Source organism: Salmo trutta, chromosome 40, assembly GCF_901001165.1.
Source record: "Salmo trutta chromosome 40, fSalTru1.1, whole genome shotgun sequence".
NCBI classification, from domain to species: Eukaryota; Metazoa; Chordata; class Actinopteri; order Salmoniformes; family Salmonidae; genus Salmo; species Salmo trutta.
In genome coordinates, this window is record NC_042996.1 from 21,921,999 (window position 1) to 21,949,645 (window position 27,647).

A 27,647-nucleotide genomic window follows, 5' to 3' on the forward strand; every position below is an offset into this window, starting at 1 on the left:
AGGCATTAGAAGAAGACATAAATGTATGTTACCAACATAACCACATATATTGCAGGATAAATCAATGTTAAAGTTTACATAGCTGGCCATATATGGATGTTGCATTTTACTTTATGGGTTGGTTATGTAGGCTTCTTCTAACCCATCGCTTTCTACTACATATAATAATACGATTAAATGAATATCATCATTGTAGTCATTCCAGTAAATGTTATACCCCTTGATCTTCAAGAATAGGACTTGGAAATATGGAAGTATAGATTAGCCAAATTGTTTTACCTGAGCATAACTCCAAAACTAAGGACTTATTAGCCAGCCCTACTCTGTTTATGATTTTATTGTCATGGAGGACTGATTGGGCTCATTGATTCAAGTTGAAAAATAGATGCTGCACTCTTGGAATGGCATGCTTTGAGCACTACTGAAAAGTTCTATTTACATGTAAAAAATAAATGCCATATGCTGCATTTGCTATAGGCTTATTGTTTACCTTTTTGTTGGTGACACTGATGTCTTGATAATATGCAGCTGTTTAAAGGGCAAATCCACAGATGAAACAATAACAAAATAACCACCTCTGTTTTGTTAAAAAGCTGAGGGATGGGTCTGGAGAGATGTAATCACTCTCAGATTAATAGACAGACCTTTGGATGCAAGGACTGACCATCCATGATATCAAAAGTATAGTTTTAACCATGTTATGAGGCAATACAGTGTTTGTTTACATATACAATGTTTACAGACATTGGAGAAAACAAGCTTAAATTTTGGGTTCTCATGGAGTGTGACAGTTGAACTAAGCTCATGAGGCATTTATAAGTTATATTCTTCAAGAATCAATGGATATATATCATTTATAAGTCAAAATATGGATGTAGCAACTACAGATTGCCCCTTTAAGTCTATCAAAAGTGTGCGAGTTTGAATATGTGTCCTTTAGGCCTATGGATTAAAAAAATGTACCAGCATGAATTAGATTGAGCAATAAAAGCCCCACTTTTATTCCATGGGCTGGGGTCCGCACTGTGCAGCTGTTGCAAGAGCGCATTTTTCACTGGCTGACCACTGGTTTCAAAAACAATGATTGATAGGCATCTTAAACTTCTTGAATTCAACCATTATTGGGTACAAATACACATTTAGATTTGTGAACAGCCATCCACAACAACCACAATCCGTAAGGCGCAATTAGCTAAATGAGAGAGCAGCAGTGTGATTCACATCAATGCGCTATGTAGATATCAATAATAAGTGATATCCGTATCGCCGTAGACTACACCAGTGCTGTCATCCTTACCTCCAAGCGTTTATTCAAGTTGGATAATCATTGGATACCGACAGCAGTCACACCATTGGAAGACATAGCTTGGACTGTAGCCTACAAAAGCCAATTCCTGTTCTTTTCCCGCGATCCATCAAACCCATATGCTGTGTCATCATAGTGGTCTCTGACTTGTGTTCAGACTCGCTCAGGTGGAACGAACTTAAATTTGCGCCATTTTTCAATGCTGATTTGAAGGTCATTGAGAAAACAGAGGTGTCAAATATTTGTTTTTGCAAACCTCCTTTCTGAATTTAAAAGTAATCCTCGAAGTAAACGTCTAGTTTTTCAAAAGTATCTGTAATCTGATTACAATATTTTTACTGGTAATGGACAACTACAGTTACCGTTTTGTAATCTGTTACTCCCCAACCCTGGTCCCACCAATATGGCTGGGAGCCTTAGCTCCTCCATTGATGTACCTATGTGTGTATGAGAGGGAGTGCAAGACTGCATTAGTGCATCTGTGTGTAAGAGAAAGAGGTAGTATGGCAGAGGGAGTGTGTGTGTTTGTTAGAGGGCACTCTTCAAGGATTTTTCTGCTGCCTCTAATTACAGACCCTAAGCATGCTTATTTCCTCACTTCCTGCCTGTGTACCTCCCATCAACACACACACACCCCCCTTACCAAACCACAGCTTTAGTTGCCCTTGCTCACACTCCCGAAAAAGCCAATGCCCCAGATGCTCTTGGTCACACACACTCAGACCCATGCCCTACAGAGGGAAAGAAAGGCTCTCTGTTGGGGCTGGGTAAAGGGGTGTGACTCTGCAGTATAGACAGCATACCCATGTGAAACTGGGAGCGGCCGTCCACCGAGCAGAGAGAGTACACAGTGGGCTACAGCTTTCCAGGGAAATATTCTGTACGAAAGAGAAAGTATCTCAGTAGTCTTACGTCTTCCTCTTGTCATCCGATCTGAAAAAGGGAAAGAAAAACAACATTGAGGAAGACTTATGGGAGTTTGACTGTCCAATTATTTAATCTTAGTGGCAGAAAGGAGACAGGGAACTTTAGAATCATGACCTTCATGGACGGACAGTCAATGAAGTAATAGAATGAGGGGTTCGAGTGTAGGCTGAGGTGAGTTGATGCCCAGGAAAGCTTGTCTGTTTACGGTTGCATTAAAACCATGGTGAACTATTTCCCAGGGAAGAGAAATCATCATAAACCATACACTGAGATTCTACTCATTCATAACATGGTATAGTAAATGCCCTGCGAAGAATAACAAACTCTGGATAGGATAAGTCATGTATATTACTCTCTTTATTAGGTGACACAGATGTACAATAAACGTTGTGTACAATATGACAATGAGCAAAATCTATAAAGGCGCTGTTGTACCATAGCAACAACTTTTGTTGACAATTTGTAAATGTTAATTGAATGTCAAATAAAGATTTTGTACGCGAGTCTTTTTGGATTCTCTCTCTGGGTCTGCAAACTACAGGTATATTTTCCAAGTGTGTGTTTGTGTGTATTAGATACTTCATGAGTTACTGTAGATGAACTACAAAACCGGAGTCTGACTTTTTTCATTTACATTTTTTCAAAATGGACAAACATGTTTCACACACACACACACACACACACACACACACACACACACACACACACACACACACACACACACACACACACACACACACACACACACACACACACACACACACACACACACACACAGGGTTATGTACCAATATATCTGCAGTCCAGCGAGAAACAAGAGGCATCAGTTTATGATGACAGTAAAATGACATATTGCAAATGCAAGTTCAGCATACAGTTCATGAACAAAAGAAGGGCAAAACAAGAAAAAATGGTCCTTGTGAGTATTTCTGGATTCTGTGGCTTCAGTGTTTGTGTTTTGGACATTGCAAGCCCTTGCCCGTCCTCACAAAGTTACGTTTTTTTCCTCGAAGTAGTAAAAGTCTACATTTCAAACCACATTTAGTGGTTTTATGTGGGAGGTATGTCCATGGAGTAAAAATACACTTTAACCAGCGCTGTAGTTACATATCACAACTTTCCTAGAAACTCAAGCCTGTCTTGCACTCCCTCTTTTCTGTAACTTACATTCACAAAAATGTCCTATGAGGAGATAAACACATGGGGTCACTTCAAAACTTCCAATAATTTCTTATCCTTCGAGCTGAGCATATGAGGTACATGAATGCAAACTATTTTAATTGCTGCTTAGTTTACTTGGTATGCCAATCAATTGTTAAGTTTCTAAGCTTTGCTCTTGCATGGGGGAATGTACCCCCTTCCGAGTGACCTGTCTCTAACATACCATAAGGCAGCAGTGGAAATCAATGGGTGCATAAATACTTATCAAGTAGGATATCGTCAATATTTATGAGTTGGATAGTTACCGTCCTCACAGGGAATATAGATACATTCTAATAGATTAGTGTAACGTGTACGCAGGGAGTTGGGAAGCACGTACAGGGAGTGAATTTAATAAATAAACAAACAAGCATGGAACAATGCAAGCAACACAAGTAGCATATATACATGAATCAGCTAGCCAGAAACAGAGTCAATATCACCTGAGGAAGGACCCAAGGGGAGTGACAGATATAGGGGAGGTAATCAGGAAGGTGATGGAGTCCAGGTGAGTCTCATGAGGCGTAGGCGCACGTAACGATGTTGGCAGGTGTGCATAATAATGAGTAAACTGGTGACGTTGAGCGCCGGAGAGTGGGGAGTGGGTGTAAACGTGACAATTAGTGAGTGAAGTTAATTCAACCGTATTCTGCCAGGAAAGTCCTTCACACTATGTCCTTGTTCATGCTCTTAAAAGCTGAACGGTGAGATGCATCACACTCATATTAACCCCCTGGATAACAACAACGCTGAAATCGGTAAACAAAATAACAAGTGACTTCAGGTGACTTCACAGCCAGTTTCTAATGATTCAAGTTCACTTTATCAGTACCCGCCTCAAACTGATCAGTAATCAATATAGTGTCATACAAAGTAAATGTAAATATACTGGGTAAATAAATCCATCTTTGGAGAGTGACGTCACCGATTGAAACGCTATTAGCGCGCACCACCGCTAACTAACTAGCCATTTCACATCGGTTACACAAAGGTAGTAAAAAGTCTGTCTCTGCCAAATGTGCCAATGCCAAAGACATTCAGCTGTCTGCATTCCCCTTTGCACCGGTCTGTTTTTTTGGCTGTTTTGGCCCAGAGAACAAAAGAGGTACATGTACACTGTAAAGTACAATATGTCTTGATTCAGAGGCAATGTAAAACACTTAGTAGGACTACAGTTAAATAGAGCACAATTTAAGAGACAGCGCTTTGATGCATATAAGTGTGTGAGTTGTTGGGTGAATGTATTTGTGCGTATGAGTGCATGTGCACGTGTGTGTGTATGTCTGTTTGACGAATATGTGTGTATACATGTCCGCGTGTGTGTATCTGTAAAATGTATGTGTGCTCATTTGTCAACCAGGCCATGTGACGTGTCGGACTCGTTTGTCAGCGCTCAGAACCAGGTGTGCCGGTTTCAGCCCGGATCCTGTTTCATTCCACAGTAATGTAGGTATCCTCCCTTGCCACGCCTCACACCCTTTCAGAAAAACTCCAGAGGCCTTCGTTACGTCTGTCCACCTGGAAGCTCAATGGAGGTTTTGCAGAGAGTTAGAAAGTGTCTTTCAGCAGCCCCAGTTTCCGGAGAGCTTCTCTGCGCGACTCATCCGTCACTCCCCGTCCGGAGAACTGCACAGTGATCCCCTGGGAGCGGAAGGATGGCTTGGAGATGGACTTCGGCCGGGACTCCGGAGAAGGAGGAGACGCCCCCGCCCTGTTGGCGCTAGGGGGAGTGCTATAGCGGAAAGGTCTGGAGGCTGGAGAAGGCACTGGGGCTGAAGCTTTGCTGGGGGACCTCACTAGGGTGTGTGTGAGGATGTCAGGGGTGGTAACGGGGGAGGGGGTGGTGTGAGATGGGGTGACCATTCTGGTCTTCCCCCCGTAGCTCTTGACCTCGTAGGACATGGTTTCTCCTTTGGTTGGGGTGGAGGTTGGTGGAGGCATCCTTTTGGCTGGGGTGGAGGTTGAGGCTGGGGAAGGCATCACTCTGGCTGGGGTGGAGGTTGAGGCTGGGGAAGGCATCACTCTGGCTGGGGTGGAGGTTGAGGCTGGGGAAGGCATCACTCTGGCTGGGGTGGAGGTTGAGGCTGGGGAAGGCATCACTCTGGCTGGGGTGGAGGTGGAGGCTGGGGGAGGCATCACTCTGGCTGGGGTGGAGGTGGAGACTGGGGAAGGCATCACTCTGGCTGAGGTGGAGGCTGGGGGAGGCATCACTCTGGCTGAGGTGGAGGCTGGGGGAGGCACGGCCCTGCTCTCGATGTCTGGTTGGGTTAGGTCAGCCCTGGTTGTGGTAACAGGAGCAGGTTTCATTACCTTAGTCTTACCCCCGTAAGGGTTGAAGTCACTGTGAGAGGTCACTGGCTGGGCCTTACTGCCATGGCCACCGGTGGAGGGAGCTACAGCAGCAGCCTTAGAGGGGTTCACCACGATGGTCTTCCCGCCATAGCTGTTAAAGTCCTTGGACGAGACTTCGGGCGACGGAGAAGCAGGCTTGTTGTCATGGATACTTGCATGAGAGGTGTTGGTGTTGACTGTTGCTGGTGGCAAGGTCTTTGCCTGTCTGGCCACATCTGGTTTACTCACAGGTGTCAGTGTAGGTATAGGAACGGGTGTAGGGGTGGCAACCGGAATCGGGGCAGCAGCGGGTTTGGTGTTTGTGCTGCTGTTGTGAGTGAGGTTTCGGGTCAAGCCCAGTTTGGACAGTGCCTCCATCCGGGACTTATTTGGAGTGGGATCCCTGAAAGACACACTGTGGGTGGGAAGGTTTACCTGGGCCTCCTGCAGCCCATGGAGCTCCTCCGCCTCCACAGGGTGGGATGTCCCTGATAGGTTAGCCAGCATCTGAGACTTCCTGTCCTGGAGGTTCACACTGGCCAGCGAATGGCTGTGGTGCTGGTTGCTGCCCATTATCATGTTGATGTTGTTGGGGTAATGGATGGGCTTGGCTGAGGTGGTCGGGTCCTGTTTGATTAGATAATCCGGGGAGGTGGGTGGACTCTCTACGTTCCCTAAATCGATGTTCCTACGGCAGTTGGACAGGAGGGAGGAAGAGAGGATGTTGGTGTTCCCCACACTCCCCTGGTGCTCTGCAATCTTCTGGGCGATGCGGACGGGGGTGGGGACGGAGCCTACAGGCTGGTACAGGGCGTGGCCATAGGGGGCACTGTCCTTGCCAGGGGGCGGCAGGTTGTACTCTGTAGGGAAGTTTTCCATCACCTCACGCCTCGGCTTGTTCTCAAAATGCCTCTCAGGGTTGTTCATTACCATATTCTGGGTGAAATCTGCAAAGAGAAAGAGTTTGAGAGGTAAACTCATCAGTTCTCTATACGTTCCGTATCTTCAAAAGACAAGGTCAATGGCAAATCTATATCTTTACACTTGTATATTCACTATACAGTACAAATGTCAATGTTGAGTAATCTGTCATGCTGATGATAGTGATGAAGTCTGATCTCATTTGACTGTAGTAATTCTAATGATCCAAGAGACTAATCATAATCAAATGTAAACAGTACTGTTCAGGGTAGAGCAAGGAGTGAACTGTGCTGTACCTGGCATGGGGGGGTTGAATGGTGCATGTGTGGGGTGGACCAGATCAGGCTGTGCTGGGCGAACCAGGTCTATGATGTCCTTGGGGATGGTGGGCCTATTCGAGGCTGAGAGGGGTTGTACGGGGCTGAGGCTGGGGGCGGATGCCCGGATGGGGGGTCCTGGTCCGTCAAGCTCATCTACTGCTGGGGTAGTCAGCAGGGAGTCGATAGTCTCCTCAAAGAACAGGATACAATCCTGCTCCTCCTGGCTTAAGAAATGCAGCGCCTTATCCTCCTGTAGGGGGCGGCACAGGGCAACACAACACACGAGTTAATTGGATGGGAAGCGACCGACTACAGGGACACACTAGTAGATCATCAGAAACGTAGGTTAAAGGTGCTCTTTGGTTAAGGAGTAATTGGTAACACGAGTTGCATTAATGTGACATACAGTATCTCCTATACCATAATCAGGTCTAGTGTATGGAATATACTTCCTGTTGCCCAAAAAAGTTATGTAAAGGATGTAAACAAACACAGATCCTGTCGGTTTAGCCTTTCCCCTCATACTCGAAAGGACCACACGCACACTACACTGAATGTTGATCTGCCGTTTGTCTGCCGTTCGTTCGGTGTGCTGTGTTTTAGGGACCATCCGCTCGTGGACATCTGACTGCCAACATTTTTGCATGATTCTTAACTTAGAGACCCTGTGTCCCAATCCATCCAGCTGCCTGCCATCTCTCGCATGTTTGCGTGTGTGTATGAGCCACAGTGAGAACACAGGGCTGCTTGTTCGTGCTCTCCCACCTCTCAACCTTCTAATCCCCCCCAACCTAGCACAGAGACCTGGAGGAAGGAGCCTACACCCTCCAGCCCCTCCAACAGGGAGGCCTCACTGCCTACATGTTACATCACTACCTGTCCCTCTGTACAGGGCACATACAGCCACAGAACACAACACAATAGGCATAGGGTATACAATGATAGGGCTGCTTTGACGGCTGCTGGATGACCCTGACTATAGATTTTTCCACTGCTCCCTGTGATCTGTTTCACTCAAGATAATACGCTGAATCAAAGGGCAACCTGGTTAGATTGTTTAAAACAAACCTTAATGGGTTTAGGAAAAAGGTACTAGGTCAACAGAATGCACAAATGAGCTAGAGACTAGCTCTATATACTGAAGAGCCCCCATAAAACAATGTGTCATCTAAACACACACATGTAGTCAGTAGACACACAAACCCAGGAAAGCGCACACAGACGCAAATACCTGGCTGACAATGGCCCATTTTTATTGCAACAAGAAAATAAACAACGGATGCACCCATACCACCTTTCATCAACCATTACCACCACTGTCAATTAGCGACAAACCAAATATGTTTTGTTTGCCGTTTCAGGTTACGACCCTGTGCCTGTGATTACTAAGGTGAACAGGTTACCGCAGCAGGATGCCATCTCGTTGCTAGGCATCACTGTAGGGATGGAGAGGTCAACCTTTACCAGAGGTAAATCTGTACCACAACACAGACCTGTTCTACTCAGCCACACACACCAGCCATACACACACACATACGCACGCACCCATGTGCGCACACACACACACCCCAACACACACGTGTGCACATCTGCAGGCAAACTCATTTGAAACCAAACACAAAGACCACTGACTTCTGTTGTGTGAAGCAGGACCAACTAAAACTGCATCTTAACCGGTTTCCCTCAGTCTCTGTGGTGTGTGTGTGTCATCCCTGAGGCATGCAACAGGATGTAGTCATTAATCCTGTGTCATTTCACAGTGACAGCATGACAGAGGGGGGCATGGAGACAGACGTTGCTGTATAAACAGATAAGTCAGGTTTTTCTTAAGTCACACAATGAAAAAGACCTGCTCTAAACCAGGAACAGGTGGGTGAATACTTCAATGCCATGCCCCCCTAATATGGGTGCGTACATTTTGAACAAAGGGAGAAATATTGACATTTTGACCTAAGATACCAAGAGAATAAGCCGTTAGCGGAAAGGGTTTCATATAAGTTCTACTCACAAATGGTTTACTGTGGGAGTTTCTATCAGCGCCATCGTGACCCCCGTTGACCCCAAAGTAGAGGTTCGGATTGGCTTGCATTCGGACGTCCATGGTTATAGGGTCAAATGCCTGGCGACTCGTGGGCATCTCATGAAGGGTCAGGGGTTTCCGAGCAGTCCTTGGAGAGAAAGTCGAGGGAACGTGTCTGCTCTCACTCTGAATAACCTTTTAATCTCCTCAAACAGTCTGGAAACGGAGAGAAGAGGGACGGCTTTAAGGAAAGGAGGCTAGGTCAAACAATAACGTAGTAGTAGGTGTACAGTATAAGACTACTTCCCTGATAGCCTGAACAAAGGGTGTACAGTAATAGAATGAATGTAATAATACAGTGGTGTTTTGGTTTACTATAACATCAATATCATGTTGACTGTCTCAATACTCTCCGGGGAGACAGCTGGTGAGAACAGAACACTCTCCCACAGCTCCCCTGTGAAAATGTCTTCCTCATTCCTTCCACCCCCAAAACACTTATTCAGGGTAAATCTATTTCATGTAAATACCAAACTCTCAACCCAAAGTTTGAACTCCAAACTGACACTGACTCAACCATCTCAGCTGAAGTGAAGTATCAGTCATTTTGCAGCAGGTTGTCATGTTTGCCATTGCTGGTCGCCTCAGCGGGGCAACACATCCAAGTCATAGCCATAAACACGGTCCACCTTGTTTAGTAGGTCCCTCGACTAGTGCGTCGTTCTCGTAATACAGTTATTACACCCTCTATAGCAGGTAGTTATTACAATATACCCAGTACATACAGTGGAGTTTTTTTGGCACAGCATCACTAGTACAAAGCTTATAAACTGATAGACGAGTTATTCTGGATCAGGTGTGTTAGCGACGAGCAAACAGGCTCCGCCGGACAAGCCCTTGTTTAGGACCTTCAAATACACCTACATCGGACGCTCAAAGCCGTTGATGGGTGATTTGTCAAGGTGACTGCTTTGACACATTCCATTCTCGCCATTGGTTTCGATGTAGTCTATGAGTTTATGTCATGATCAAATAAAGCCTAAAATTACGATATTTTACAGTGGGACACTGGGACGTCATATTCCCATTCCCAGTATTTTTCATTGCAGATTTGAAATATTATACCCAATTAGTCCAAAATAGGCTTCCATAGACACAAGGTATGGTAGACACATTTACATTGAATGTACTGTACTTAACTTTCTTAAACATTTAGATATGCACTTACCTTTAAAAGAACCATAGGCTTCTGAGAAAAATATATCCAAATGTCCCAAAACGTCACTCTGTATACAGGGATGGAGTAACAAACTCTTCCTTTTCGTAGAACAAAAACATAAAATCGTTAGCTTTGTTCTCAGAGTTCTCTGCCCTCCAGTCTCCTCGCGGTACAGGCGTACTTGGCGACCTCCCCGTGCGTAATGTAGCAGGTCTCCTGTTCCAGTGAAGCGTCAAGCGCACAAGACTCCACCCAATACCGCAGCTGAGCAGTGAACTGGAGCTTTCTTTCAAGTGCTGGAGACCGCCCACTGACTACTAGAAAAGGATCAAGACTGCCTTTCTGAGTCCCGTAGGCTATTATAGGCTTTTTCACTTAAACAATTAAGCAATCTTGGCTAATGACAGCATGGCCATCCCTTGAACTTAACGCACGCACTAACGTGTCACATCTGGAATGTTCTGCAAACCTTTTGTTTCAGACCCTATAGCCTTAATTATTATGAGCTAATATCATGCACGAGATGTAATTAACAATCCTGTTTAACCTACAAATCTCGTGTAGCAGCTTTTGCCCTGCCCTGGTTGGGACCAAAACTTAACAAACCCGACTCTCTGGACTAGAGTTTCATTACAGTTTCTATTTTGGTACAAATGAGGTTGGCACCCAATTCACGTCATACCCTGGCATTGTTATTAACATTTCATTCATAGGCAGGCATGTCTGATATTTTCATGAATCATAGTGCTTCATTTTTTCCAGCCTAGTGAATGATATCATTATTGGAATTCCAAATAACTGTTATCATAGCAACACCCAAATTAAAATGCAAGACAATTGGAGAATTGTTATGTAGTTTGGTTTACGTGCGAACATTGGGTTTAATTTGAGGACATTTTTTAATTTTTTTGACCATGACCCGGTAGTCTTTGGCCGCACTTTGTGCTGCTGGCATTACACTCTTCGCCACCCATAATAGAAAGAGAGTTCGTCTTTGTGTCTGTGGCATAGCGGCTCCTGTGAATGCATGGGCAGTACTTGAGCGCTATCTCAATTTTAAAGTAACATTACTTCTTATTTTGTGTTTGAAAAAAGCGTAAAGCTAATATTGGTGATTTTACGCCACCTCTAGTGCTGGAGGACCCAGTGGCGATCCGTCATTCAGGGAAGGCACAGCAGTGCCCCACCTGTTTAGCCTATATATATATATATAACATTTTTTTTGTTTGTTTTTGTTTGTTTGTTGCCTGTTTTGCATGTTATTTTGGCATTAATACATGTCACATCAATTCAATCCAGCATGATTTCTGCCGCGATCAAAACAACTGGAAACTCGGAACTGGGGAATCTCAGACTTCAGTGAGTTCACGACAACTGGGAACTCTGGGGAAAAAACGAACTCTGACTAGGAAAATACATTTTGAACGGTCATCCAACTCGGAATTCCAGTTCGGGAACTCGGGCCTCTTTCTAGAGCTCCGACCTGAAGATCACTGACGTCATGATTCAACCTTGTTTTTTCAGAGTTCCAGTTGTCTTGAAAGCACCATAAATCCAGAGATTGCCAGACTTTGACAACATTTGCCCACAAGAAGGACCGTCGCGCAACCTTCCTGTTCAAGTGAGCACAGCACAACGATGAGTCCTAAAATGCCTTGTATGCTGCTGCATAAATGATGTAATATGCCATGGAGATATGTATACTGTAGCTAAGAAAGTAATACTAAGTGTAGTAAGGTGTTAATAGTCCATGTGCCTCACTCTAATACTTTGGTCCCTTTCCCCCTCATAATTTAGCCTACTGTTCAGACTTGGTGGTGGGTGTACAAGATTTACATGCTAAAATCGCCACTGATCACTGCCCTCTAGTGGCCCCAACAAATGAATGCATTTTCTTCTCATTATTTTGGTTAGGGACTCCCAGTGGCGATTTTAGCATGGAAATCTTGGTGTGGTAAAGTAAACTTTTTTTCATTAGTGATACATGCCAGCAAAGCCACTGCACAACACAACACTAAACAATACATTCATTGCACTATAACGGTGACAAACAGTGCATACAAACTGTTAGGGTCTACATAAAGCTGTCCCAACAGCAGAGCTTTCTTTTCAGCACCCTGGAGTGAATCCTTACCACTGCTATACCTGGCTATCAGAAGAGCCTTGTCTGGCAGCGAAACAGTTCATTCAGCCTCATTTACTGCCTTTTTAAAAAAACATAGCAGATATGGCTAATTTTATTAATTAATTTGATATGCGACCTGTACGCTCTCGTTGGCTCGTTTCATACTCGTCGCCAAACCCACTGGCTCCAGGTCATCTACAAGACCCTGCCAGGTAAAGTCCCGCCTTATCTCTGCATGCTGGTCACCATTGCTGCACCCACCCGTAGCACGCATTCCAGCAGGTATATCTCACTTGTCACCCCCAAAGCCAATTCCTCCTTTGGCCGCCTCTCCTTCCAGTTCTCTGCTGCCAATGACTGGAACGAACTAGAAAAATCTCTGACACTGGAAACACTTATCTCCCTCACTAGCTTTAAGCACCAGCTGTCAGAGCAGCTCACAGATCACTGCACCTGTACATAGCCCATCTATAAATAGCCCAAACAACTACCTCTTCCCCTACTGTATTTATTTTGCTCCTTTGCACCCCAGTATTTCTACTTTGCACACTCATCTACTGTCAAATCTACCATTCCAGTGTTTTAATTGCTATATTGTATTTACTTCGCCACCATGGCCTATTTATTGCCTTTACCTCCCTTATCTCACCTCATTTGCTCACATTGTATATAGACTTATTTTTCTACTGTATTATTGACTGTATGTTTGTTTTACTCCATGTGTAACTCTGTTGTTATATGTGTCGAACTGCTTTGCTTTATCTTGGCCAGGTCGTAGTTGTAAATGAGAACTTGTTCTCAACTTGCCTACCTGGTTAAATAAAGGTGAAAAAAAAACAAATGGCTGACTTGCTTAAACAAATGTGGCTTCTACTGATAATTGAGATGTACAAAGTATGGCATAAGGGAACGACGAGCAGATGAGGCAATCCGTAGTTTTGATTAAGACCTTAATGAGTGAGCTAAGACGGTCGTAGTCAATAACTATTTGTTCAGCACTTTTGAAATGTACAGCGCCAGAATTCAGAACATGGGCCGTTCTTACATTTTGCCAAAAGGCACCTAAAGACTCTCAGACCATTAGAAACAAGTGTCACGCCCTGACCATAGAGAGCCCTTGGTTCTATATGGTGTTTAGGTCAGAGCGTGACTGGGGGGTGTTCTAGTCATTGTATTTCTATGTTGGTGAGTTGTATGGTTCCCAATTAGAGGCAGCTGGTAATCGTTGCCTCTAATTGGGGATCATATTTAGGTAGCCTTTTTCCCCACCTGTGTTTTGTGGGATATTGTTTTGAGTGAGTGCATGTAGCACTACGGTACTTCACAGTCGTTGTTTGTGTCCTGGTTTAAGTTTCACTAAAATAAAGATGTGGAACTCCAATCATGCTGCTCCTTGGTCCGTCTCTCCTCACGGCCGTGACAATGTTCTCTGGTCTGATGAAACCAAGATTGAACTTTGGCCTGAATGCCAAGCGTCACGTCTGGAGAAAACCTGGCACCATCCCTACGGTAAAGCATGGTGGTGGCAGTATCATGAGGTGGGGATGTTGTTCAGCAGCAGGGACTGGGAGACTAGTCAGGATCGAGGGAAAGATGAAGGGAGCAAAGTACAGAGAGATCCTTGATGAAAACCTGCTCCAGAGCGCTCAGGACCTCAGGTCGGGGCGAAGGTTCACCTTCCAACAAGACAACGACCCTAAGCACACAGCCAAGACAATGCAGGAGTGGCTTTGGGACAAGTCTCTGAATGTCCTTGAGTGTCCTATGCATTAGAATAATCCACTTTTTCACATATGCATTATTTGAATCGAGCATTGACGACTAGCAGTTTTTTCCTAGAACAGATTCTTTGGGATTTTGGTAATGGTAATGCCCTTTATTTACTTCCCCGGAGTCAGATAAACTTGTGGATACCATTATGTCTCTGCATGCAGTTTGAAGGAAGTTGCTAACTAGCACTAGCGTAATTGCTAGTTAGCATTGGCTCGCAAAACTACCTCTAACTTCCTTCAAACTGGACACAGATACATAATGGTATCTACTGAGTTCATCTGACTCTGGGGAAGTTGATAAAGCCTCATTGGCAAAATCCTGAAGTATCCCTCTAACAAAAAAGCTTGACACGAGGGGGCCTCACACCTTTTTAAGGAGAAGAAGAAGTCTAAAAGTGAACTGTTTTTTAAATGTTCGCAAGTATGTTCCTGGTATGTTAGTTTCCCTGGCACTGTTTCCATATGCTAACGTTTTAGCATTTGTGGCAAAAATCAAATCTCAAATTTCATTTGTCACATGCGCCGAATACAACAGGGGACCGATATTAGCATTTTTTTTACTCATGTCCAAATCATCCAAAGCTATATAAAATGTATTGTGAAGCTCAATAAAATCACTTATAGATGATTTGAACATGATGCACAAACAATTATAATATCGGTCCCATGACTTAGGGAAAGCATGTCATACCTTGTCCTTAGACTGCTTACATTGAAGTAAACCCAATATGACATTTTGTAATTTGGGTGAATTATCTCTTTAATGTCTTTGGCTGTGGGGGATAAAAAAATGATTGGCATCTGCAACAATTATTATTTGAATAATTCAATGGATGTTTTGTGCATAAAGTGATGATTAAGGTGTCTCCATGTCTATGGGAATTGTCTTCCTGGGCCGGACAATAGTTAAACTGCAATACCAAAAATGTCCTCAACATCAGCAAGAGAAAGTAGCTGATCGTGAACTAAAGGAAACAGACGAGCGTGCATGCCCCCATCCACATTCTTTGGAGCTACAGGGGAAAGGGTCGAGAGCTTCAAGTTCCTCGGTATCCTCATCAGTAAGGAATTAACATGGTCCACACACACCCACACAGTTGTGAAGAGTGCACGACAGCACCTCTTCCCCCTCAGGAGTCTGAAAAGATTTGGCATGGGCCCTCAGATCCTCAAAAAGTCCTACAGCTGCACCATTGAGAGCATCTTGACTGGCTGCATCAGGTCTTGGTACATCAACTGTAAGGCACCCGACTGCAAGGCTCTACAGAGGGTGATGAATATGGCCCAGTACATCACTGAGGCCAAGTTCCCTGCCATCCAGGACCTCTATACCAGGCAATATCAGAGGAAGGCCCCAAAAAATTGCCAAAGCCATATGTTCTCTCTACCACCACATGGCAAGCGGTACCACTGCACCATGTCTGGAAACAACAGGACCATGAACAGCTTCTACCCCCAAGCCAATAGACTGCTAAACAAGACTGCTAAACAGCTAATCAAATGGCTACCCGGACTGCCTGCATTGACCCCTTTTTGCACTAAATCTCTTGGACACACTGGACTACCCAAACACTGACACATACTAACACTGACACACACACTCAAACACGCACATTTTCACACTCACCACATATGCTGCGGCTACTGTCTTATCTATCCTGTTGCCTTGTCACTTTACCCCTACCTATACACTACCGGTCAAAAGTTTGAGAACACCTACTCATTCAAGAATTTTTCTTTATTTCTACTATTTTCTACATTGTAGAATTTTAGCGAAGGCATCAAAACTATGAAATAACACATATGGAATCATGTAGTAACCAAAAAAAGTGTTAAACAAATCAAAATCTATTTTATATTTCAGATTCTTTAAATAGCCACCATTTGCCTTTGACAGCTTTGCACACTTGGCATTCTCTCAACCAGCTTCACCTGAAATGCTTTTCAAACAGTCTTGAAGGAGTTCCCACATAAGCTGAGCACTTGTTGGCTGCTTTTCTTTCACTCTGCAGTCCGACTCATCTCAAACCATCTCAATTTGGTTGAGGTCTGGGGATTGTGGAGGCCAGGTCATCTGATGCAGCACTCCATCACTCTCCTTCTTAGTAAAATAGCCCTTACACAGCCTGGAGGTGTGTTGGGTCATTGTCCTGTTGAAAAACAATTGATAGTCCCACTAAGCCCAAACCAGATGGGATGGCGTATTGCTGCCGAATGCTTTGGTAGCCAAGATGGTTAAGTGTGCCTTGAATTCTAAATAAATCACAGACAGTCACCAGCTAAGCACCCTCACACCATCACACCACCTCCTCCATGCTTACGGTGGGAAATACACATGCGGAGATAATCCATTCACCCACACCACGTCTCACAAAGACACGGTGGTTGGAACCAAAAATCTCCAATTTGGACTCCAGATCAAAGGACAAATTTCCACCCGTCTAATGTCCATTGCTCGTGTTTCTTGGCCCAAGCAAGTCTCTTCTTCTTATTGGTGTCCTTTAGTAGTGGTTTCTTTGCAGCAGTTCGACCATGGCAGTCCTCATGAAAGCCAGTTTGAGCCAGTTTCATCATAGTGCTTGATCGTTTTTGGGACTGCACTTGAAGAAACCTTAAAAGTTCTTGAAATTTTTCAGATAATTGACAATGTCCTAAAGTAATGATGGACTGTTGTTTCTCGTTGCTTATTTGAGCTTTTCTTGCCATAATATGGACTTGGTCTTTTACCAAATAGGGCTCTATCTTCTGTATACCCCCCTACCTTGTCACAACACAACTGATTGGCTCAAACGCATTAAGAAGGAAAGAAATTCCACAAATTCATTTTTAAGAAGGCACACCTGTTAATTGAAATACATTCCAGGTGACTACCCCATGAAGCTGGTTGAGAGAATGCCAAGAGTGTGTAAAGCTGTCATCAAGGCAAAGGGTGGCTATTTGAAGAATCTCAAATATAAAATATATTTTGATTTGTTTAACACTTTTTTGGTTACTACATGATTCCATATGTGTTATTTCATAGTTTTGATGTCTTCATTATTATTCTACAATGTAGAAAATAGTAAAAATAGAGCAAAACCCTTGAATGAGTAGGTGTTCTAAAACTTTTATCCGGTAGTGTACATAGCTACCTCAATTAACTGTAAGTACTACTTACGTTGTTTTTTAGGGTATCTGTACTTTACTTTACTATTTATATTTTTGAAAACTTTTACTTTTACACCCAAAAGTACTGGTTACATTTTTAATGCTTAACAGGACAAGAAAATGGTCACACACTTATCAAGAGAACATCCCTGGTCATCCTTGCCGCCTCTGATCTGGCGGACTCACTAAACACATGCTTCGTTTGTAAATGATGTCTGAGTGTTGGAGCATGCCACTGGCCATCCATAAATAATACAAAATTATACCGTCTGGTTTGCTTAATATAAGGAATTTGAAATTATTCATATTTTTGCTTTCACTTTTGATACTTAAGTATATTTTCTCAATTACATTTACTGTTGATATTTAAAACCCTTGAAAACTTTTACTCAAGTAGTATTTTACTGGGTGACTTTCACTTTTTATTGAGTCATTTTTTATTAAGGCATCTTTACTTTTACTCAAGTATAACAATTGGGTACTTTTTCCACCACTGGCGGAAAGTGTGCTTCCAGACTAGAACCCTGGGGGCCTTAATCCTCTTTCTACCTCTACTTTTCATGTACAATCTGTGTGTGGCAAAACCATCTAAGGCAAGTCTACATGTTATTTTCAACATCATAGAGCTCTAAGAGCTTTCTTTGCACAAACTGTACCTCTCACACGTCTGATGCTCTAGATTTACACATGTCCCCTCAAAAAGTTCTGTAAATTTTACAATATTATAATATTCAATGTAGCACGTTAAAATATGAGTCTTGATGATACCGATAAATACAGACAGGATGATCAATCATTTGGAGTCTAAATGTAATTAATCAAATATTATTCGAAAAAGTTGGTGGACACGTTTAAAATATTTGACAAAGTGCAAAATTATAGATGATTTCATTGTACCACCAATGATCCTGAGTCTTGACCATTAACTTAGATCTGGGACTTTTATTTAGAAAATACGTCAGGGTTCATGATACCGGAAGTATTTCTATATTTACAATGTTTTTTAAATACCCAAGGCCGCTAACTGCACGTTGCTAGCTATTAGCGCTATTTCCTAGCTGGGAGAGAAGCCCTTTGCCTTCACTGAAACATCAATATCTTCGCTTAATTCCTTCTCTTTTTTTCATAACATCTAGTTAACGGTGGTTGCGTTATCTTCAAACTATCTAGAATCGTTGGCTAGCTAATGTCTGTCAAGCTAACTTTGGTTCCATTGGAAGCTAACGTTAGCTATTCAGCACGAGCCAGAGTTTTAGCAATCTCATTCCATACATTAGCTAGCCAGTTGCAAGCTGTCATTTATATTCATTAACTAGCTCCATACTTTTGGTGATATTATTTAACAGTTTGTATTGTTTACTAGCTAGTCAGTCTGAAACAAAGGTGAGCATGGCAATGAGACAGACACCACTCACCTGCTCTGGCCACACAAGACCTGTGGTGGATCTAGCCTTCAGTGGAATCACCCCATATGGGTATTTTCTCATCAGTGCCTGCAAAGGTAAGATATATTTGCTAGATACAGTCCTTGTTGTAATAGATAACCATAGATCATTATTTAGAAAATATTGAATGTAAAGTAGAGGTCAACAAAGTTCCATCACACCTTTTCCTCAGGTGGGAGTCAGAATAGAGAGGGGAATTGAATAGATGCATTTTGAAAATGCTCATCAGACTATTTCACTTCTTATGTATGTGCTACAGTTGGAGGTACTGTAGTCGTCCAACCACATGTGAATGTACTAACCACTTATGAATGTTCCTTCTTGTAGATGGCAAACCCATGTTGCGCCAGGGAGACACAGGGGACTGGATCGGAACGTTCCTGGGTCACAAGGGTGCTGTCTGGGGGGCCACTCTGAATAATGAAGCCACCAAGGCAGCCACTGCTGCTGCAGACTTCACTGCGTATGTATTTAGGCCTACAACATAGCCTGGTCATGACCATGTTATGACAACAATATAGAGAGCAATAGTAATGGTGTCTTTTTGTAACGGAGGCTAGCTCATGACTCCTTGATCATGACTCCATTACACATAGGAGTCATTGGACGAAGGCGTTTTGTTAAGAGCAGCAACGCTCAATCTAAATATTAACACGTGTCGCTTGTGGTACAGTTTTGGAAGAACAAGGACCTTAACTTTCATATCAGCAAGAAATAGTTTTCAAAATACAAAAGGTTAAATTGATACACCTTGATAGGGTTAGTGTTGCTGCACGGCCATATCCTCATGTTACAGCGCTTGCTTATGGGAAACAGATGGAAGACGAGCAGCGACCACCTGTACTAATTGGCTATCTATCATTCTCCAAACACTTGTGTGTAGGTTAACTTGCCAGTTGTGGGCGCAGCTGTTGGCTGAAAACTGTAAGAAGAAGGCAGAATGCCGACTAGGGTTTGCGGGCTATAACGGAGGCTAACTTTGCCACGGCTCATTGGCCAACGCCTATGGGGAAATTAATGTTTTTAGGTGGATAAACGCCAAAAATAAGGTCTGCCGGTAAACAAGGGCTTATGAGATAATTATGAAGCATTTATGTAATCCAAACAAGTAAAAAGTTAGTGACTTGTTAGCAACGGACTTATTTTGAGCACATAAGCTTTATAATTCATAAAGGTTATGGTAACTGACTGATATTATCTCATAGAACAAAACATATAAGATCTCCTAAGCCTGCGTTAACCTTATTTTTGGCGTATATCCCAAAACCCCATTATTTTCCCCCATAGGAATGGTGAACGAACCATAGGTAGAAAATGCCAACTAATTTCAGATTTTTAGGACTACAAGCTGGTGGGCTCTATAAGTCTCCCGAGTGGCCCAGTGGTCTAAGGCACTGCATCCCAGTGTAAGAGGCGTGACTACAGACACCCTGGTTCGAATCCAGGCTGTATCACAACTGGCGGTGATTGGGAGTCCCATAGCGCAGCGCACAATTGGCCCAGCGTTGTCTGGGTTTGGCCGGTGTAGGCCGTTATTGTAAATAAGAATTTGTTCTTAACTGACCTAGTTAAATAAAGGTAAAAAATAATTAATAAGTGTTGGCTACTGCACATACAGTATAGAACCAGGCTATAATCCTATACTGTACTTCAGAACAGAATGAGTGTTAAGTCTTCCAATTCTTCAAATTGTTCAATGAGAGATCTCCAAGATTTCTGACAGTAGCTTATTACTCTCCTAGCCTAGGCACTAGTCTGTCTGCTTTAGCCAACTTATTTGTCGTTTCAACAACAGAGTTGGTGAAAGCAAACGCATGTCTGGCAGGTGGTAACTAGGCTACTGTATTATTTTTCTTGGCTGACATACTGATGATGACTATCTATTTGCTCTTCAGGAAGGTGTGGGATGCCGTGACTGGAGATGAGGTCCTCACGCTGGCACACAAGCACATTGTCAAGTCAGTCAATTTTACTCAGGTACTACAGTTACTTGGTACTGATATGGGTTTTACTGTATGTGTCAAATGTATGAGATTGAGGACTTAAATGCTCCCTGTCATGACAGTGTAAACCTGTTTACATGTCTTGTATCTTTTTTGTTCTAGGGATATTCTTATGGGACTTTCATGTATTGGATATTTGAGTCAACCTCTTCCCCCCTCTATTTCTCTCCGACAGGATAGCAGTTGTCTGTTAACAGGAGGGAATGATAAGATAATTCGCATCTACGACCTCAACAAACCGGAAACAGGTTCGTACCAAAGCAACCCCTCGTTTAATTGTTTGCGTCAACGTTTGGTTGTGTTTAGATATGTATTGTGTTTTGTTTCCCTCAGAACCGCAAGAGATTACAGGGCACACGTCTGCCATAAAGAAAGCCCTGTGGTGTAACAACGACACACAGATCCTCTCTGCCGCTGATGACAAAACCGTACGGTCAGTGCTCTTTGATCTACCTGGTTCTACATTTGTCATGGATATTATTATGATGACAAAAGGCTGATAGCATGACCACACACCTTATATACTATTGGGAACATTTGGAAGCATTTGCAGTCATTTTCCTTTGCAGCAAAAAGTCTCTGAACACAGTCTATGAACACAGGAGGGCAGTGTGTGATTATCAACATTGAAAGGTCATTAACATACCATGGTCATACGAGTCTGGCCGTCACTCTTGCTTCGATTTTTGCTGTCATTTCTTGATGACTTTTCAATCAAGAAGGTACTGTATCTATTGATCTAAAATGGGTATTGCTATATACGCACTCTGTTCCCTTGTGTAGACTGTGGGACAGGAATTCCACTGAGGTTGTGAAGCAGCTCTCCTTCGACATGTCAGTCAGCAGCATGGAGTACATCCCTGACGGAGAGGTTTTGGTCATCACCTATGGAAAGACCATTGCATTCTACAATGCCCTCAGGTACAATACAGAAAACCCAGGCATTGCCCTCATGCATAGCTCGAGGTAGACATTGCCACTAACCACAGATCTAGGATAAGATTTCCCCACCCCCAAGCCTAGCCTAAACCATTAGGGGACTGATAAAATATCTGACCCTGTATCATTGGTTAGGGACTACTTCTACCTAATCCTCAGGGGCAGTCATAGCATACAGTATATGACATCCATTATAATTTGATTTCTCTCATATTTGATTGTGATGGCTAGTGCTAAAGCTGTGTGTGTTTCCCTACTCTGATGTGTGTTTCTCCCTAGCCTTGAAATGATCAAGACTGTGGATGCCCCTGCCTCCATTCACTCTGCCTCGCTACATCCAGATAAGGACTTCTTTGTTGCTGGGGGAGACGACTTCAAGCTCTACAAATTTGACTACGGCACCGAGGAGGAGTTGGGTAAGCAGCAGCTTACACTACAAAAAAACTTCACAAGGAGTCATATAAAATCACACCAATTTGCAGTGCATTCGGAAAGTATTTCAGACCTCTTGACTTTTTCAACATTTTGTTACGTTACAGCCACATTCTAAAATTGATTCAATTGTTTTTTCTCATCAATCTACACAACAGCCCATAATGACAAAGCAAAAACAGGTTTTTATACATTTTTGCACATTTATCAATAAATAAAAAACACGTAAATATCACATTTACATAAGTATACCCTTCACTCAATACTTTGTTGAAGCACCTTTGGCAGCGATTACAGCCTCAAGTTTTCTTGGGTATGACGCTACAATTTTGGCACACCTGTATTTGGGGAGTTTCTCTCATTCTTCTCTGCAGATCCTCTCAATCTCTGTCAGGTTGGATGGGGAGCGTTGCGGCACAGTTCAAGTCTGGGCTCTGGCTGGGCCACTCAAGGACATTGAGACTTGTCCCGAAGCCACTTCTGCGTTGGCTGTCTTGGCTGTGTGGTCGTTGTCCTGTTGGAAGGTGAACCTTCGCCCCAGTATGATGTCCTGATCGCTCTGGAGCAGGTTTTTATCAAGGATCTCTCTTTACTTTGCTCCGTTCAACTTTCCCTCGATCTTGACTAGTCTCCCAGTCCCTGCAGCTGAAAAACATCCCCACAGCATGATGCTGTCACCACCATGCTTCACCGTAGGGATGGTGTCAGGTTTCCTACAGACGTGACGCTTGGCATTCAGGCCAAAGAGTTCAATCTTGGCTTCATCAGACCAGAGGATCTTGTTTCTCATGGTCTGAGAGTCCTTTAGGTGTCTTTTGGCAAACTCCAAGCGGGCTGCCATGTGCCTTTTACTGAGCAGTGGCTTCCGTCTGGCCACTTTACCATAAAGGCCTGATTGGTACAGTGCTGCCGAGATGGTTGTCCTTCTGGAAGGTTCTACCATCTCCACAGAGGAACTCTGGAGCTCTGTCAGTGTGACCATCGGGTTCTTTGTCACCTCCCTGACCAAGGCCCTTCTCTCCCGATTGCTGTTTGGCCGGGCGGCCAGCTCTAGGAAGAGTGTTGGTGGTTCCAAACTTCTTCCATTTAAGAGTGATAGAGGCCACTGTATTCTTGGGGACCTTCAATGCTGCAGATTTTTTTTGTTACCCTTTCCCAGGTCTGTGCCTCGACACAATCCTATTTTAAGTAAATAATGTATTTCTGTTTTATTTTTAATACATTTGCAACATTTTCTAAAAATCTGTTTATGCTTTGTCATTGTGGGGTAATGTGTGTAGATTGATGAGAAAAAAGTAATACATTTTAGAATAAGGCTGTAATGTAACAATGTGGAAAAAGTCAACAGGTCTGAATACTTTCCAAATGCGCTGTATATAAGAGAATGCTCACTCAATCCTAACCAACTCGCTGACATTGACCGCATACTGTTGGACAATAGTGGCTGCCTCACATGTATGGCTTTATAACCTGTGTGTGGACATGGTCAGGGTCATGTTTAACACTGCTGTGGCTCTCTCTTCACTCCTGTAGAGTCGTACAAGGGCCACTTTGGGCCAGTACACTGCGTGCGGTTCAGTCCAGACGGGGAGCTGTATGCCAGTGGCTCTGAGGATGGTACACTCCGGCTGTGGCAGACTGCGGTCGGCAAAACCTATGGCCTGTGGAAGTGTGTCCTTCCTGGTGAGTTTTGATGCTTTATTCCAAATTAATAGGGATTCCTAGAAACTTTAGTATCTGAAATGACTGGGTAGGTATAAGTAATATGGCATGGTATTGGCCATGTGATGAGCGGTGCCTGGTTTCCTCCAGACGTGACAATTGGCATTCAGGCCTTAGAGTTCAATCTTGCTTTCATCAGTCTGAGAGTCCTTTAGGTGCCTTTTCACAAACTCCAAGTGGGCTGTCGTGCCTTTTACTGAGAAGTGGCTTCTGTCTGGCCACTCTACCATAAAGGCCTGATTTGGTGGCGTGCTGCAGAGATGGTTGTCCTTCTGGAAGGTTCTCCCATCTCCACAGAGGAACTCTGGAGCTCTGTCAGAGTGACCATCGGGTTCTTGGTCGCCTCCCTAACTAAGATCCTTCTCCCCTGATTGCTCAGTTTGGCCGGGCGGCCAGCTCTAGGAAGAGTCTTGGTGGTTTCAAACTTCTTTCATTTAAGAATGATGCAGGCCACTGCGTTCTTGGGGACCTTCAATGCTGCAGAAATGTTTTGGTACCCTTCCCCAGATCTGTGCCTTGACACAATCCTGTCATGGAGCTCTACGGTCAATCCTTTGACCTCATTGCTTGGTTTTTACATTCACATGCATTGTCAACTGTGGGATCTTATATGGACAGGTGTGCCTTTCCAAATCATGTCCAATCAATAGAATTTACCACAGGTGGACTAGGCCGTCATTGAAAATAAGAATTTGTTCTTAACTGACTTGCCTAGTTAAATAAAGGTAAAAAAAAAAAAAATCAGGTTGTAGAAACATCTCAAGGATTATTATTTGTATTTTATTTTTTATTTCACCTTTATTTAACCAGGTAGGCCAGTTGAGAACAAGTTCTCATTTACAACTGCGACCTGGCCAAGATAAAGCAAAGCAGTGCGACAAATGGGATAAACAAAAGTACAGTCAATAACACAATAGAAAACTCTATATACAGTGTGTGCAAATGGAGTAAGGAGGTAAGTCAATAAATAGGCCATAGTAGCAAAGTAATTACAATTTAGCAAATTAACACTGGAGTGATAGATGAGCAGATGATGATGTGCATGTAGTAATACTGGTGTGCAAAAAAGGTAAATAAAAACAATATGGGGATGAGGTAGGTAGTTGGATGGGCTATTTACAGATGGGCTATGTACAGCTGCAGCGATCGGTGAGCTGCTCAGATAGCTGATGCTTAAAGTTAGTGAGGGAGATGTAAGACTCCAACTTCAGCGATTTTTGCAATTCGTTTCAGTCATTGGCAGCAGAGAACTGGAAGGAAAGGCGGCCAAAGAAGGTGTTGGCTTTGGGGATGACCAGTGAGATATACCTGCTGGAGTGCGTGCTACGGGTGGGTGTTGTTATGGTGACCAGTGAGCTGAGATAAGGCGGAGCTTTACCTAGCAAAGAATTATAGATGACCTGGAGCCAGTGGGTCTGGTGACGAATATGTAGCGAGGGCCAGCCGACGAGCGCATACTGGTCGCAGTGGTGGGTGGTATATCGGGCTTTGGTGACAAAACGGATGGCACTGTGATAGACTGCATCCAGTTTGCTGAGTATCAATGGAAACAGGATGCACCTGAGCTCAATTTCGAGCCTCATAGCAAAGGGTCTGAATACTTATGTAAATATGGTATTTCTGTTAGTTCTCGCTTTGTCATTATGGGATATTGTGTGTAGGTTGATGACTAAATGTTTTAAAACCCTCCAGACGAGCTTCAATGCCATACAACTCTCCTTCCGTAGCCTCCAACTGCTCCTAAATACAAGTAAAACTAAATGCATGCTCTTCAAACGATCGCTGCCTGCACCTGCCCGCCTGTCCAGCATCACTACTCTGGACGGTTCTGACTGAGAATATGTGGACAACTACAAATACTTAGGTGTCTGGTTAGACTGTAAACTCTCCTTCCAGACTCATATCAAACATCTCCAATCCAAAGTTAAATCTAGAATTGGCTTCCTATTTCGCAACAAAGCATCCTTTACTCATGCTGCCAAACATACCCTCGTAAAACTGACCATCCTACCGATCCTCGACTTCGGCAATGTCATGTACAAAATAGCCTCCAATACCCAACTCAATAAATGGGATGCAATCTATCACAGCGCCATCCGTTTTGTCACCAAAGCCCCATATACTACCCACCACTGCGACCTGTACACTCTCGTTGGCTGGCCTTCGCTTCATAATCGTCGCCAAACACATTGGCTCCAGGTTATCTACAAGACCATGCTAGGTAAAGTCCCCCCTTGTCTCCGCTCACCGGTCACCATAGCAGCACCCACCTGTAGCACGTGCTCCAGCAGGTATATCTCTTTGGTCACCCCCAAAGCCAATTCCTCCTTTGACCGTCTCTCCTTCCAGTTCTCTGCTGCCAATGACTGGAACGAACTACAAAAATCTCTGAAACTGGAAACACTTATCTCCCTCACTAGCTTTAAGCACCAGCTGTCAGAGCAGCTCACAGATCACTGCATCTGTACATAGCCCATCTATAATTTAGCCCAAACAACTACCTCTTCCCCTACTGTATTTATTTATTTTGCTCCTTTGCACCCCATTATTTATTTCTACTTTGCACTTTCTTCTACTACAAATGTACCATTCCAGTGTTTTACATGCTATATTGTATTTACTTTGCCACCATGGCCTTTTTTGCCTTTACCTCCCTTATCTCACCTCATTTGCTCACATTGTATATAGACTTATTTTTCTACTGTATTATTGACTGTATGTTTGTTTTACTCCATGTGTAACTCTGTGTTGTTGTATGTTGTCGAACTGCTTTGCTTTATCTTGGCCAGGTCGCAATTGTAAATGACAACTTGTTCTCAACTTGCCTACCTGGTTAAATAAAGGTGAAATAAAATACATTTTAGAATAAGGTTGTAACGTAACAAAATGTGGAAAAAGTCAAGTGGTCTGAATACTTATCGGAAGGAGTACTGACTTCGTTAAGATGCTTGAAACTGAAATGGAATGAACCATGAATCTGTCACACTAATAGCTAGAGGCAAATGTCATTGAGTTGTCATGTTATTTGACTCAACAGAGGAGCTGGTGTCTGAGAACTCTGACACAATATACTGCACTCCTGCTGCTCCTGAGATCAAGGCCTGAGACTGGGGAGGAGATTAAAGAAAGGAGAGCAGAAGGAGGTGAAGAGAAGAGCAGGGTGTTCCAGTCTCTTCAGAACACCAAGCCCCAGCAAGGACCTGAGCCCCTCTTCACCGGAAACTGATCTGGAGTTGAGCTCCCGATTTACACACGTGTTCAGGCAGACCCAACACACAAATGTACACACACAAAATGGGTTCTAGTGGTAATTAGAACACACACACAGAGAGAGAGATTGGGCTCCAGAGAAAAGTAGTAGACCTGTGAGCATCAAGCTCATCGCTGCCTGCTTTCTCTCTGATCAGCTCAGTCTGTCCCTCCTGATCTGTCTGTCTGTTCAACACTGTGACCCCATCAGCAATTTTTGTTTAAAATGTATTGAATTTAGGGGCAATTTGGTTCTCTGATTTATTTTCATTTTCCAATAAGGGAATACACACATAGTTACAGGGGGGAGGGAAACTGATGCTATCTTTGAGAAATTATGTTAATTTTCTCAATGAAATTATCTTAAATTCAGTAAAAGTGGTATTTTGTCCATACTTGTACCCTAAACTAGTATATGGGGAAATGTTCTCAAACAGGTGAGAGAATAAAATTACTTAAGTTGTTTGCTTTGTATTTTTGTCCTTGGTTGCAACTTTGCAGTTATGTAATTTAAATAAAGAGACGCATACATTATTTTATTTTTTTATGCACAAAAAAAGCTTTTTGTT

General features: G+C 43.3%; 2 protein-coding genes across 3 annotated transcripts; one reads left to right on the forward strand and one right to left on the reverse strand.

Moving 5' to 3' along the window:
* Nucleotides 1–4,503: 4,503 nt before the first annotated feature.
* On the reverse strand, nt 4,504–10,568 carry LOC115180011 (mucin-2). Of its 2 annotated transcripts, XM_029741866.1 has the most exons (4): nt 10,254–10,568; nt 9,014–9,241; nt 6,982–7,255; nt 4,504–6,711 (listed from the first exon to the last, which is right to left on the reverse strand). In XM_029741866.1, the coding sequence occupies exons 2-4, from the start codon at nt 9,140–9,142 to the stop codon at nt 4,982–4,984; spliced, it is 2,133 nt and encodes a 710-aa protein (XP_029597726.1). In that variant the 5' UTR covers nt 9,143–9,241; nt 10,254–10,568; the 3' UTR covers nt 4,504–4,981. The 2 variants fall into 2 exon arrangements, with proteins under 2 accessions (XP_029597726.1, XP_029597727.1); XM_029741867.1 differs by lacking the exon at nt 9,014–9,241.
* Nucleotides 10,569–18,273: 7,705 nt separating this feature from the next.
* Nucleotides 18,274–27,612, forward strand: LOC115180210 (serine-threonine kinase receptor-associated protein). Its single transcript, XM_029742111.1, has 9 exons — nt 18,274–18,789; nt 19,061–19,196; nt 20,629–20,710; nt 20,912–20,984; nt 21,070–21,169; nt 21,520–21,657; nt 21,955–22,091; nt 23,641–23,790; nt 26,867–27,612. The coding sequence occupies exons 1-9, from the start codon at nt 18,678–18,680 to the stop codon at nt 26,932–26,934; spliced, it is 996 nt and encodes a 331-aa protein (XP_029597971.1). The 5' UTR covers nt 18,274–18,677; the 3' UTR covers nt 26,935–27,612.
* Nucleotides 27,613–27,647: the final 35 nt, after the last annotated feature.